Source organism: Tyto alba, unplaced genomic scaffold (assembly GCF_018691265.1).
Source record: "Tyto alba isolate M040663 unplaced genomic scaffold, T.alba_DEE_v4.0 Super-Scaffold_20000042, whole genome shotgun sequence".
NCBI lineage: Eukaryota > Metazoa > Chordata > Aves > Strigiformes > Tytonidae > Tyto > Tyto alba.
This window is the reverse complement of record NW_024881293.1, coordinates 254,105-267,345: the sequence shown is the minus strand read 5'-3', so window position 1 is coordinate 267,345 and position 13,241 is coordinate 254,105. Positions and strand designations below refer to the sequence as shown.

General features: G+C 50.4%; 1 protein-coding gene across 7 annotated transcripts in view; it reads left to right on the top strand.

Moving 5' to 3' along the window:
• EPHB2 (EPH receptor B2) overlaps nt 1-13,241 on the top strand; it is a 135,509-nt gene that overhangs the window by 66,801 nt on the left and 55,467 nt on the right. For 6 of the 7 annotated variants that reach the window (XM_032997257.2, XM_032997254.2, XM_032997256.2 and 3 more), the window contains exons 4-5: nt 12,011-12,166; nt 12,603-12,938. In XM_032997257.2, coding sequence (XP_032853148.2) covers nt 12,011-12,166; nt 12,603-12,938 — 492 coding nt within the window. Of the gene's footprint in view, nt 1-12,010; nt 12,167-12,602; nt 12,939-13,186; nt 13,211-13,241 lie in introns of those variants that run through there. The other variant, XM_032997259.2, reaches the window with a different exon arrangement.

The following is a 13,241-nucleotide window of genomic DNA, read 5'->3' as shown; positions in this document are numbered from 1 at the left end:
ATGCTGCATGCCCTGCCCTGGCTGCAAGCCACTGAGCGCAGTGGGAGAGCCCTGACAATCTGGGAAGCTGGGGAAGACCCATGATTTACTAAGAGTTACTTTTAAATGCACATAGGCAGGAACCGAGTTCAACTTTAATGCAGCTGAAACCAGCCAGCATACTGCCAACCCTGTGTTTGAGCCACCTCATATTTTTTCCCTCTCAAATTGCTTGTGACTCCTTCCCAAGGGCTCTCTACTTTCCAGTGGAAGTATGAAAATCTGGGAGTATGGAAGTATGAAATCTGGTGGAACAAGGCTTTCAGACCCCATCTGTGTTTTCTGACTGTGCATGCTTGGCTCTCAGGTCCTGCCATACAACACTGCTCCTGATGGGTATAGACAGATAATTATTTGCTGCTGCTTTTCCCTCATCAGAGCATCCTTTGGGAGAAAGTAATCAGTGAGATGAGAAGCAGGGGACGCAGGGTTCAACCTTTTTCTTTTGATGTTGATCCTTCTCAACCCTTGATACTGCATGCACACCACTACCAAATTGATGCATTGAGTGTAGAGGGAGTGCTAACGGTGGAAATTGCTCCTGGGTATTTATTCCACCGTGAATTGCAGAAATCATTACAGTTGTGCAAAATAGGGAGGCTTTATTAAAGATTTCCTAGAAAATATTATATAAGATCCCTACGTTAATTCTCCCTACGTGCACACCCCTGGCACATGGTGATTTTAGCATGGCCAAGTTCCTCAGTGTGCAGGATGGTCAGACCTGCTGTTTGGAAAGAGTTGGTGGGGTTTGGTAGTTTTCTGTACTCATACTTCATTGTACAGCACTGCACCAAATTCCCTGCTCTCTGTCAAAAATACAGAGCCATGGCTTCCTTCTTCGGACTTCTGTGCTCTCTGCCTAGCCTCTGAGTGCCTGGCTCGTGTCAGCAGAAAGAAAGGTTGGGCATGTCTGAGGCGAAGGTGTAGCAGAGTCAGGTTAGGAACTTACTGTTCCCTGGATTGGTGATGCCATGGGACAAGTTGACCTCAGGTGAGGCTGTGAACACGCAGCAGCCTGGATGTCCAAATCAGGTCCTGGGCATCCAGGGACCCTGAACATGATGGCAATGCCAGTAGGGATGACCTTATCACACAGTCATCCACATTTTCCAAAAAAATCTGTCAAATAAGGGGAAAGATGAGCTCTTCTAGAGAAGTTTTGTTTGCTCTGGTTTTATCTTTCTTCCTGCTTCCCTCCCTCCTGCTGATGGTGATAGCCCCTCATGTGCACAGCTGGCTGTTACTGCAGGAGCCAGCGAGCTCCCAGGTCCTGTCTGTCCTATGCGTGGGTGGCACACGGTTGTGTACTGCAGATGCTGTGATCACGCACACACTCGCGAGCACTTGGGGGGGTGGGGAGGGGGCAGCTCAAATGGCTTTATTCATGCCATTTCCAAAATTTCTAGCACTCAGGTTGTCATGCTTAAGAAACCTTATCTCCCCATTGTGAATCCTTCCGATTACAATACTTTATGTGTTCTATTTCATCAGCAGTGCTCAAGACAGCATGCTGACTGCTTCTAAATAATGCTGCAGACAGACAGACAGACTGTATAAATGAGGACGGGTGCAGTGACAAACAACAGTGCTCTAGCTGTCCCCTCTCTAGAGGAGGAGATGTGGCTCATGGTCAACTTTGCAGTCCCAACACTCCTTCTGCAACCCTGGCTTAAAGCTGTTGTTATCCCTGCAGGGATGGACTTCTCAGAGGCTGCCCGTACATCCTCCTCTCCTCTGGAGCAGGGGGTTTCAAAGGAGCCCCAGATATTCAGCAGATCAGCTGGCTGGAGGCACAGTGATTTTGATTTCTTCTGGCAGTTCCCTTTGCAGGCTCAAAACCCACCAGTTCGAAGTCCATCTCACCACATTGTTGTGGCAGCTCAAGACATTTGGGAAGCCTCGAAGACGTTCAAGGACCAGAAGTGTGTCTGTTCAGAAGTGAGTGAATCAAAGGTGGCAGGGACAGATGGACTTCCAAAACAGAGCTGGACTCACAGGCTGGCACTGTGGTCTGTGAGGTGTGTGTGGTGACAGCACCAAGGAACTCTGCTCTGGGGAATGGGACTGTCACTTTGTGATTGGTTTGACAAAGTTGGTGAATTTAAGCAAAGTAAAAAAATGAGGGTTTTTTCCCCTGAGCTGCTCCTAAAAACAGCTGTTTGACCTTTGTGCTCCTGGTGTAAGTGGCTTTTTTTTTGCCTTCAGGCCAGCAGGGCATTTGTGTAACCCCATTCGCTGTGCTGGTACCCCCTGCAGCCAGGAAGTGGTGGTCTATCCAACAGACGGCAGCCTGGGCATCCAAAAGCTTGAGAAGTGGAAGCTCTGTTGGTGATGGGCATCTAGAGTGACAGGAATGCATCCCTTGAGAGAGGCTTTGACTGTCTCCAATGATGTAGATCCCTGAACATCTCTGAGCCCTCCTTCCGATACTTAAACTCCCTCATGAATTCTGTCAAGCTGGAATTTCCCATTTGCCACCTTGAGCCTTGTCCTGCTTCTGAGGGTCTGGTTCCATCTTCCTTACACTCTCCTGCTGGGTGCTGAAGGCAGCAGTAAGCTCTCTCCTTTGCCTTCTCCATGCTCATGTCTGACCCTCAGCCTTTCCTCACCCACTATGTGCTCCAGCCCCCAGCCATCCCAATGGCCTCCCTGGAGTCACTCCAGTGTCTTCCTTGCACTGAAGAGCCCCAAAGTGGGCACAGTACTCCATAAAGATGTCACAAGTGCCAGAGCATTTGGGAGCTTGTTTTGGAGTAAGGCTAGTTCTCCTTATATTTTGCCCTTCATAAGCACATAGGCAGACTTCGGGGCATTTTGGAAGGTGGAGGTGGACAGTGTACAACTGCCCTGGGCAGTATGTGACCTCCCTTCCCATGTGGTGCTGCCTGCTTATGGCTTCTCCACTCACTGCAGGCTGGGAAGGAAAGTGCAACTACCCCCCCAGTGATTTAAACCACCATAACTAACCATTTTTCATCAGCCCTTATGCCAGCTCCACTCAGCACCTAGTGCTGACAAAGAACAATGTTGTCATCTGGAAAGTGGCTGCTGGCACTTAAACAGCTGGTGTGTTTTAAACTTGTCTAAACTGGGTGCTAAGCAGCATTAAAATGTAATGATTAACCATGCCCACTCCATGTTTTCCTGACCACCCCCACCTCCACCTGGAAAAGCTGCTTGTGCCCTGGAAAGGCTCCCTTGGAAACTGCCCCTAGAGTGGTTTTGCAGAGTGCCTGCTGGAGATGGAGAGCGTGGGGTGGGATGGCACTGATCCCCATGCTATGGACAGTCAAGGCAGAGCAATTTTGGAATAGTGCCGTCAACGCTTGTGCATGCTGTCTGTAGGGGCCTCTGGGGCAGGTGGGGATGTCCTTCAGAGACCTGATCTCAGATGCTGCACCCCTGACCCTGAAACGTGCTCCTCCAACATGTGGGATAAGGGAGTTGAGTAAAGTCAGGTAATTCGCAGGTAAAAACATTAAATAGCCACAGATGCACTTGGAGGCCCTGGCAGTGCAGGCACAAGTCAACTCGGGGGCCCAATTCTTGCTCTGCTTGCACCTGGAGTCATGCAGATATCAGCTGGTCCCCGGCTGCTCTGGTCGCTTGAGTCTGTGTCTGGTCTCAGTGGATGTGCATGCCCATCCCCAGTAGCCCCATGGTTCTGGGGGAGTGACTCCAGATTTGCACCATGAGGGCTGGGGAGAGTGTCCACTTGAAGGGCTCCTGTCCAGGAAAAGCTCCCTTTCTACTTTCATGTCTCCTTTAGGATTAAAGCCATTCTCTCCGGTCTCGAAACATGGAATGTTTGTCAAGTTTATGAGGGCTTTTAGAAAGGCTTTTAGAGAGTATGTCCTACCCCTTCTTTTATAGGGCTGAGATAAGATTATCTTTGTTTTAACACCAATTAAAGCAGGAAGGGTTTATAGGATTAGGGATTTTCCATCAGTGTGACTTTGATGTCACCACTTGCTTGGTTTGCTTCTTTCCCTGTGTTAAAAGGTTGTGGAGCCATTCCAATAATGGTTAACATACCACCCTCCGGAGGCAGAGCTCTCCCAGGCAGAAGCTTTGGGAAACATTTAAACAAGACCAAACAAAGTAACAAAATGTGAAAGTCCTAAATTCTTCTGTAGACCACTTGGAGAAAGCTGGCGTACCATTTAAACAACTGCTCTGTCAGTATGTAGCACTGCAGTGTTTATGTCTATCGAAACAGGACATGCTGCTTGCCTGAAAACCATTTTTAAAAATATCAAAACAAAATAGTTTATTATACCGGAAGGAATCTAAAGCAAAACCAAAAAAGCCCTGCAGTCTTGCAATCAGAGGCTGAAAAAAACATCAGTCCATCCTGTGCACGAGAAGAAAACAAGAGGCTGAATAATGCAAGCGTGACATTTGGCTGTATCTCCTAGTGCTTCACTCCACAGAAATAACCTCATGGCTTGGCACCTTGTCTGATGTAGGCTGGCATCGCTCCATAGGTTGCCCAGAGCTCCTATAGCAATACCATTTTCCAGTGCCTGAAGCTCCAGGTCCGTGTATGTGCCAAGCTGCCGAGACAAGGTTTTAGGGTTGAAACTATGCAGGTGCTGGCAGCATCCTGATCATCTCATGGGCTGGGACTGGGATTTCTTCTAGACCAGCAGCACCCAACATCCCCAGGGTGCTGGGTGTCATGTTTCAGGAGAGCACAGCTGGCTTCTGAGCTTGGTCTTGGAGCTAAATCCTAGAGTGCTCTTCTGCGGAAGGGAGGAGATCCAAAGTATCTGCTGCCACCAGAGCTGTGTTCCTGACCTGTAAACTCACCATCTGGTTTTGGCTTCACCCAGGGATGCTAGCCTCTGGGAATGAGCTCTGAGCTGTGCCTGTGGGGCTACAGTCACCTGTAGTCTACAGCAGTGTGATAAACATACAGCTCCATGTTTCCTTTGGATAGGGAAGTCCTCTCCCCTCAGATGTCCACTGAATGGCTCTAGAAGATGAAATGCTGGATTATGGTCCTTTCTATCCATACTCTAAGGGTGCTGATAGCACCCCAGTACCCCATGCACAGTTAGGGACAGAAAGCTTTCCAGTTCTCCTTAAGAGTCCCTGTGATGGGTTGGGGAAGCTGAACCAAGCTGACAGGGCAGGTAAGAAATTCCAGGCATTTCTCCCTGACAGCTGAATCTTGTCACTGCTGATGGATGTGCTGCTGGGAGCAGGTCAGCGTTAGGGGGGGGTTTGGGCTTGCAGGTGTGTGTGCCCACAGGTGCGGCAGTCTCAGCTGATGTTTGAACTTCTGAGCGGTGCTAGCGGGGAGATGACCTTGTGAACCCCATGAAAACAGCAGCAGAGATTTGCTGGCAAACCCCCAGCACAAAGCCTCTCCTAGGTAAGGGCTCAGGCATGTTGCTGGTGCACGGGCGCTGGGAGAGGGCTGTGATGGTTTGGATGAGAGTGTTCCCTGCTTAAGGTTGTCCTGGCTAGCAGGCTGGTGATGCTCATGCAGGAGAGCAGGGGACTGTAACTGCCTGGCTTTGACGCCGGCTGTGCTGCAGACTCGGTGCATGATTACCACCATTGGTTTGTCCCATCGTGTCCAAAAGGCTGAATCCCTGGGCCATGCAGTTTTCCTGGTCTTTGGAGCTCGTTTGGGCTGGGCTGAGGGGAGCCTGGCTAGAAGGTTGGGGGCTATGTGTCCCTTGCAGCACTTTCCAGAGTGATCTTTTGGAGAACTCCCAAAACAGGGTATGACTCTGCCCTGCCCAAACCTCTCCAAACCTCTGTGACGGCCCAGTACTGTCCTGTCACAGCCCCATGCTGACCCAGTGCTGCCCCTCTGGGCCGGCCTGTGGACCAGGTGAAAGGGTGGATGATGGTGAGAATAAGACATAACCTCTTAAACCAAGCAAGTTGTGGTGAGATGCAGACAGGGAGGGTGCAGTGTGGAAGTCCTTGCAAGAGGCACTTCCAAGGGGGTTGTGTCTGATGGAGCCCAGGGCTGAAGCTGGGAGGCAGAGGAGGTGGCTTGGGGGGCACCTCTGAGGAGCACTGTTGTAGGGGATGTGGGTTTTGGAGTCCTGGCACTTCCAGATGTGAGGCCAGAGCAGAAGTGCCTATGTGCTGGGAAGATGATGTGACCCAGTTGGTCTCCTTGAGTGGCTGGTAAGGTGCAGGATGCTGGTTCACTCAGTGGCATGGGAACCTATCTAAAGGCCGCTAGCAATGGGAGGATGCTTTTGCAGGCCTGTGCTGTCTGCTTCTATTCCTATCCTGTGGAAAACGACGGGGTTAAACAGGAACATTTGCATTGTGACTTCTTCCTTTATTGACAACTCTTTAATCCACATCACAGAAGTGAGCCGAGTGCCATGTTCCCCTTCAGCTAATCTCATTTAACCCTGTTTTCCCTTCAGTATTTCTATCCTCTGCTCTCCAAGTGCTGTCAGAGTTGTTGGCAGTGACAGCACCTGGCAGTGGGATTAATTGCTTATCTCAAGTATGAGGTAACAGTGTAGACTGCTAATTAAATTTATCAGAAGGGAAACTGGAGGGCCTGTGCTGCCCCAGGAAGGATGAGTGCAGAGAGCTGGCACCTGGAGATCCAAGATCCTCTTTCTTTCAGAGCTAGCAGCCAACTCCAATGCCAAGTCCAAGGGGCTCGGGTGTTACCACCTGCCTCCCACAGTGCAGTCCTGCAAGGCAGGATTGAGTCCTCTTCCCTCCGGCACTAAAATGTCCCGGCTGGAGAGGCCATAGTGGATGTGGAAGCAGATCCATAGGCAATAGGCAGCGTTGCTCCTGTTGTCCAGAGGCCAGCCTTTTGGTAAGGTGACAGACACCATTATGTGAGGTTCTGGGGATAGGAACAAGCAGAGAATGGGCAACTTTTTCAGGTGAGACAAAAGTGAGGCTCATTTGCATGCAGAACTGAAAACAAGGGTCAAGGTGCAAGAGAGAAAATGGGGAAGAATATGGGAAAAATGACAATGTCATTATAACACCCACGCATCTTGCAAGAAAGGCATAGCCGATGAAAGGAAAAAGGGGTAAATTCAGAGCTGGATGAACATAATAGTCTTCTGCACAGGAGAACATCATAAATACCTCCACGTGCACCACGAGCAGTAGAGACCTAGAAGTGCTGGTGGAGGAGGCTCTGAGGTCTGGGGTCCAGCCTCCCATTGGCAGCAGGGCTGGCACCAGCATTAGCTCAGGGCAGCCACGGTGTTTAGCTGGATGTCCTCCAAGGAGGGATATCTACCACCCATCTGTGACCTGTCCCAGGGCAGTATCATCCTTTGGAGAAGGAGCGTTTCCTAATGTCCAGTCTGAACTTCTGGTCCTTGTCCTTTGTCATAGAGTCTGGTACCCTGAGAAGTGTTTGGATCTGTCTTCTTCGAGTCTGCTTCGAGCTGCAGCTGCAGTTAGATCTCCTCCTTACCCGTTAACCCATCTCAGCTCTTTCCACCTCTCCTTGTATACCCTGTGCCCTAGGACTGGCCATCTTGGTGACCTTTCACTGGACTATTCTGTTCCTCCACCTTGCCGTTGACCTAGGCAACCCTACACTAGCTGTGGCAGCATCCCCAGTGCCTGGCAGGTGAAACACCTCCCCCAGTGTGTTGGCCATGCTCATCTTGGCATGGCCGAGGACATTGTTTCCCTTATTCTCCATAAATCACTGGCACCCATTCAGCGTGGGGTCAGTGCCGGGACAGACCATGGTATGTGGCAAAGGGAACCAGAGGTTTGTGTAGTGTTTGTGGGGTGATTGGGATGCCAGTGGGAGTGGGGAGGGCCATGGGAGAGGCCTCCCAAAAGCATGGGGGAGGATTAGAGGCAGATGCAGGTGAGGCAATCAGTTCTGGGGTCCTGCAGCACCAGGGATGCTGACAGTGTTGGGCTGCAGAGCCAGCCTGCCTGCCCCCTGCCTCCAGCCCTGCAGGGAGGAGAGAGGCAGCTGGGAGATAAGGCTGGGGATTTAACACTCTTGGCAGATCCTAACTGACAGAGCCCAGGCTGCCTGTTTTCCATCAGCCATTAAAAATGCCTTGCTCGAGTAGAAGGAGTCTTGCTGCCAGGAGAAACAAAGTCAGGCAAAGGGAACCAAGGAGGACCCTTCCTCAGAACCGTTAGCATGGCCTGAAGGTGCCATTTTGGAAACTTTTATTGCAAGAGAGAGCTTATTTGCTCTGAGCTGTTTGCAGAATTTGGTCTGATGTGGGTTCTGAAGGCCAGGGCAGTTTTTGTTGCAGAGGAGCTTGTTTGGAGCCTGCTCAGCTCACACTGGATTAATTAAAAAGTTGGTTAGAGAGAGTCAGTGGCATACAGGCCTAGAAAACAGGGAACCCCTCTGCAGCCACTCCTGCATTTTTAGCCAAAGATTTATCCTTCAGGCTGAGCCACAGGATGTCTTTCTCCACCAGGCTGCCCTGGGGCAGGCAGTGCTACAGGGAAGGAGAGCTGGAAGCCTCGTGCCAGCGTTGCCTCCAGCAGCAGATGCTGCAGAAGTGGCCTTCCTTCCCAGATCCCTGGCATGGTCCTCCTGCGGGGGAGGGCAGGACCCCTCGTGGGTCCTTCTCCATGGTGTTCCCTTCCCACAACACAGGCCTTCCCAGGCACAACCACCTTTCTGTGCCCTGGGAATGGGTGGACAGGAAACAAGGACCCCCAGCGCTGCTCAGGCATTCCCAGTCTTGTTTGAGAGGGCTACAGCCAGTATTCTTAGCAAACCCATTGCTGTCTCCAAGCCGTACCCTTGCGAGGCAGCCATCCATGCCTACATGCAGCAGTGAGGCAATTAAAGGTCCATATGTTTCCCATGAACCCCTATTAGCATCCTTCGATTAGGGCTGGAGATGTGGGAGCCCACCACGTGGGAAGCTACAAACTGCCCCTTCTTCAGTGATGGGGCCAGAGTTGCTGTCATGGTAATCTCCCTCCTGGGATGAAGGATGCTCTGATAAAGTAGAAATTTCTGTGCTTTTGCTGTTTCGCGTTCCTCTTTCCAAGCAGAAGTTTCTGGGGATGCTCTGCCCCTGCCCTCCTTGCAAGCCTGAGGGGAAGCAGCACGTTCCAAAGCTGCTGTCACCACCCAGGACAGAAAACTGGGGTGTTCTTGTGTCTTCCAGCAAATAGTGAGAACATCCACACTGTTCAAGCAGGAGGGGATTTAGCCCCTGTGTGAAGATTTCAGTTTTGATTTGCTGTTCACTCTGGAAACAAGAAATTGGGTGGATTCCAAATTAAAAGCTCTTCTCTCATCCAGAGGAAGACCTGGAGGGAACAAAACAGTTTTGAACACAATGTTCATTTATTTTACTTCTGGAGGTTGTCATTACTTGAGGGGGAATTAAAAAAAAAAAAAAAAAAAAAAAGACTTTGCATTAAATTTCTGTGATTTTCCTGTCTTTCAACACGATTTCAGAACATTTATCTCTGGAGAAGTTCTGATTTTCCAGGATTATTTTATACCATGTTGGTGTACAGGACCTCCTGGGGAGGAAGAAAGGTGTGAAAACTTCTGGCCGTGTTTTGATGGTAAATGCAAAGAGTTTTAGCATCCCAGCTTGGTATTTTTGGTGAACAATCATTCAGCCCCTAATTTTTGCCCTGCTCTAAGAGCAGTGCATGCAGAAGTATTAATTGCAGGCATCAGCCCGTGCCAGGCCAAACCTGGGGAATGTTTTTTGCCCTTCGGAGCCAGTTGCTAAACCTCAGCAGCATAGGCAATTTTTTGATGCATGTCTACCTTGATGCAGAAGCAGCCTTATAGGAAAGTTGTTATTTTTAAAATAAGCCTCAGGAAGCTGAAAGAGGCACGTGTCTTAAAACGTCTTTGATCAAATGAGCCCATGTTTCACCCTGGATGTCAGACTAGAGCAATTTTGTGTGTTGGTCTTAACATGTTTCAAAAATTGGTATTGGTATGGGGACCCTGTTATTTCAGCTACAGAGCTGCCATCACTTCTTTGTAACAGAGAACTACACAGCCATCACCTCTCCCAGTGGCTTAACACCCTCTGAGATGGGTTTGTACTGAGGGACATGCTGGGAATAGGGTCAGAAATAGAGTCAAACGCGTAGGGGGATAGGGAGCAGGGAGGGTGGAAAGATCCCAGGAACATGAGGAGAAGCCAGTTTTTCAACAGAACCTTTGACTGTAGGAGGCAGGAGGGACTTTACAAGCAGAAAGGCTGATGGTATTTTTCTGTTGAGCTTTTCTTATTGGAAAGTTAAGATAATTCTGAAGGAAGGGAGATGAAAAGTGAAAAAATACCTTTTTTCTTTCCAAAGGAAAAAAAAAATACTTCTCAGTAATAGCTCTTGCTTACAGCAACCCCGAGCGTATGTTTTTCCCAGGCTGTTTTTCTGATCTGCCTCATTCCTGAAAGCCTTGGCAGCGAACTGAAGTAGAAGTTTGTTTAACTTGTTTCAGTGCAGAAACCACCTGCCACCCCGCAGGCTCTTTGTGCTGCACAAGGAATTAACAGCGGCGGAAAGTCGCAACCAAGAGTAATCACCGAGAGCCATGCCGATAAATGCTTGTAGCTGAGCTCTTGCTTTGGCATTGGTGATCCTCTGACTTGGAAAGGACTTTCTGGTGTTTAAGGCTCTACAGTGATATTTTTAGCCACCTCTGCCATATCTGTTAATACTGCATTAATGTGCATTGATACTGCGCTGTGGTCCAGCCTTCATCACCCATCTGCTGTAGGCACCATGCACTCCCCGTGCTACCCTTGTCCACCCCGCGTGGCTGAACACGCATTTTTTTTTTTTTTGAGTGGCTGTTGCTAACGGAGCATCTTCTTCATCTGTGAGTGGCTTAGAGATCTGAGCCCCAGTGGAAGGAGACTCCAGCACACTGATGCCAGTCATGGCAGGAGTGACAATTTGCTTATGACACCGAGTAGTGAAGACAGGGCCTGGCTGTGGAGAGTTGTAAAAGGACTTTATGAGACGGTGTGACTGAGGGATGAGAAGGCAATTGGAATTCAATAGACCTGAGGTGATGCAAATGGGAGAAAACAACCCCAACGTCACACACATGTACAGAGATAGGCTGTGAGCTGGCCTGATGTCTCTCAGGAATGAGACCTTGGGGCTATAATAGGTAGTCTAGTTGGTAACATTGATGGTTAAAAAAATAATTTGGACATTGCTAATTATATGAAAAGAATAGAGAATAAAACATTGATGTTGTTATGCAACTTGCTTGGGGCATGACAGAGGTTTGTGTAACCCTAGGGGTCACGGAGAAGGTGGATGGCAATTGAGTGTTCACTGCCGCTGCAAGTGTGAGATTGCATCAGATGAAATGGCAGCTGGCAGCTTCGAAGCCGAGGGCAGCAGTTTCTTCATGCAATGTGCAATTACACTGTGGGGCTCTGTACTGTGGGATAAAATGGGTACAAAGCATTTGCATCGAATGAAAAAACGACGATGTAACTTAGTGGAAGAAACACCCCACAAGGGATGTTAAATATAAACAGCCTGCCTTTTAGAAAGTCCATGAGCTATAAGTTGTTGGGGGGTGGGATGGGGCTGTGGGCCGTGCGTGTGCCTGGCTCATGCCCTGCTCCTTGGGTGGCCAGTGTTGGGGGGAGGATTCTGGTGACTGTGGACCTCTGGTCTGACTTGGTACAGCCACTCACATCTTGTTAAGTGACAGTGGCTAAAAATCCCCTTTGCATTCGTAAGACTCCCTGTGTGGCCCCTGTTCTGCACTTGTGGTTGGGGACCAGGCAGGAGGGATGTCTCCCCAGCTCTCTGGGCACTGTGAACAGCAGAGCCTGCCTCCTCAGGGCCTTCAAACCAGCTGCTCCCTCTCCACTTTCTTTACTTCAAATTGTCAGGTTTTGGCTTTGGACTCTGCAAAGCCGAGAAGGGTGTTTTCTGGCATCACTGCCAGGCTCTGGGCATCCGCTCCAGCCCCTGTCCTCGTTGCTTACTGCTGCTCTTGGTTCTCTTCTAGGCTGCCCGTCAGGGACGTTTAAGGCCAGCCAAGGGGATGAAGGATGTGTCCATTGCCCAATTAACAGCCGGACAACTTCAGAGGGGGCTACTAACTGTGTGTGCCGAAATGGATATTACCGGGCAGATGCTGATCCTGTCGACATGCCATGCACCAGTATGTGGGCTCTGGGCAACTGGGGAGGGGCTGCACGTGGCTGGGAAAGGAGATACACATCAGTCAAAGCACCAAGGGATGCTTAACAAAGGCAGCTGTTACAGTGGGATTTTGGAAGAGGCCAGGGGTCTCAGAGCACCTCGTCCAGAGGAGCCTGGCAGACGTGTGTCTTTCTTACCCTGGGCCAGTCTGCGCTTGCAAACGTGGCACATGCCAGGGATGCCAATTGATCAAATTAGCCTGGGTTAAGAGGATAGGTTTTGTTCCCACTTCTGCCTTTGTCTGTCCAGCTTGCTCCACACATCCCTGACATCAAGAGAAGCACCTGGCTCAGTGTGTGCCTGCTGGAGGATGGGGAAAAGGAGGGGGTGCAGCTGGTCCTGTAGTGATGAGCAGAGCTCTGGCTCTTACAGCTTTCTGTCTATTCCCGTTGCAGCTATCCCATCTGCCCCACAGGCCGTCATCTCCAGCGTGAATGAGACCTCTCTGATGCTGGAGTGGACCCCACCACGGGACTCGGGGGGCCGGGAGGACCTGGTGTACAACATCATCTGCAAGAGCTGCGGCTCGGGCCGCGGGGCGTGCACGCGCTGCGGGGACAACGTGCAGTTCGCGCCCCGCCAGCTGGGCCTGACGGAGCCCCGCATCTACATCAGCGACCTGCTGGCCCACACCCAGTACACCTTCGAGATCCAGGCAGTGAACGGCGTCACCGACCAGAGCCCCTTCTCCCCGCAGTTTGCATCAGTGAACATCACCACCAACCAGGCTGGTAAGACATGGACCCATGTCTCCCAGTGGACCCGCTGGGGAAGGGGAGGTGGTGGGCAAAGATCTCCTGGTCGAGAGGTGCTGGGTGAAGCCCTGTGGGGTGAACAGGGCTTGAAGGGGAGAAGAGATGGGCTGAGATGTGGTGTAGCGTTGCTAGCTCTGTAACGCTGGTGAAGACCAAAGTGCGTGGGCCTGGCAATTTCTGGATTAATCCCAAGCCTCGGGTGTGAAAAATATCCCTTATTTCAGTGTAAAGCTGGAGCGTGTCCCAGGGCAGAGCTGTCCTTCTTGTCACCGCAGCAGA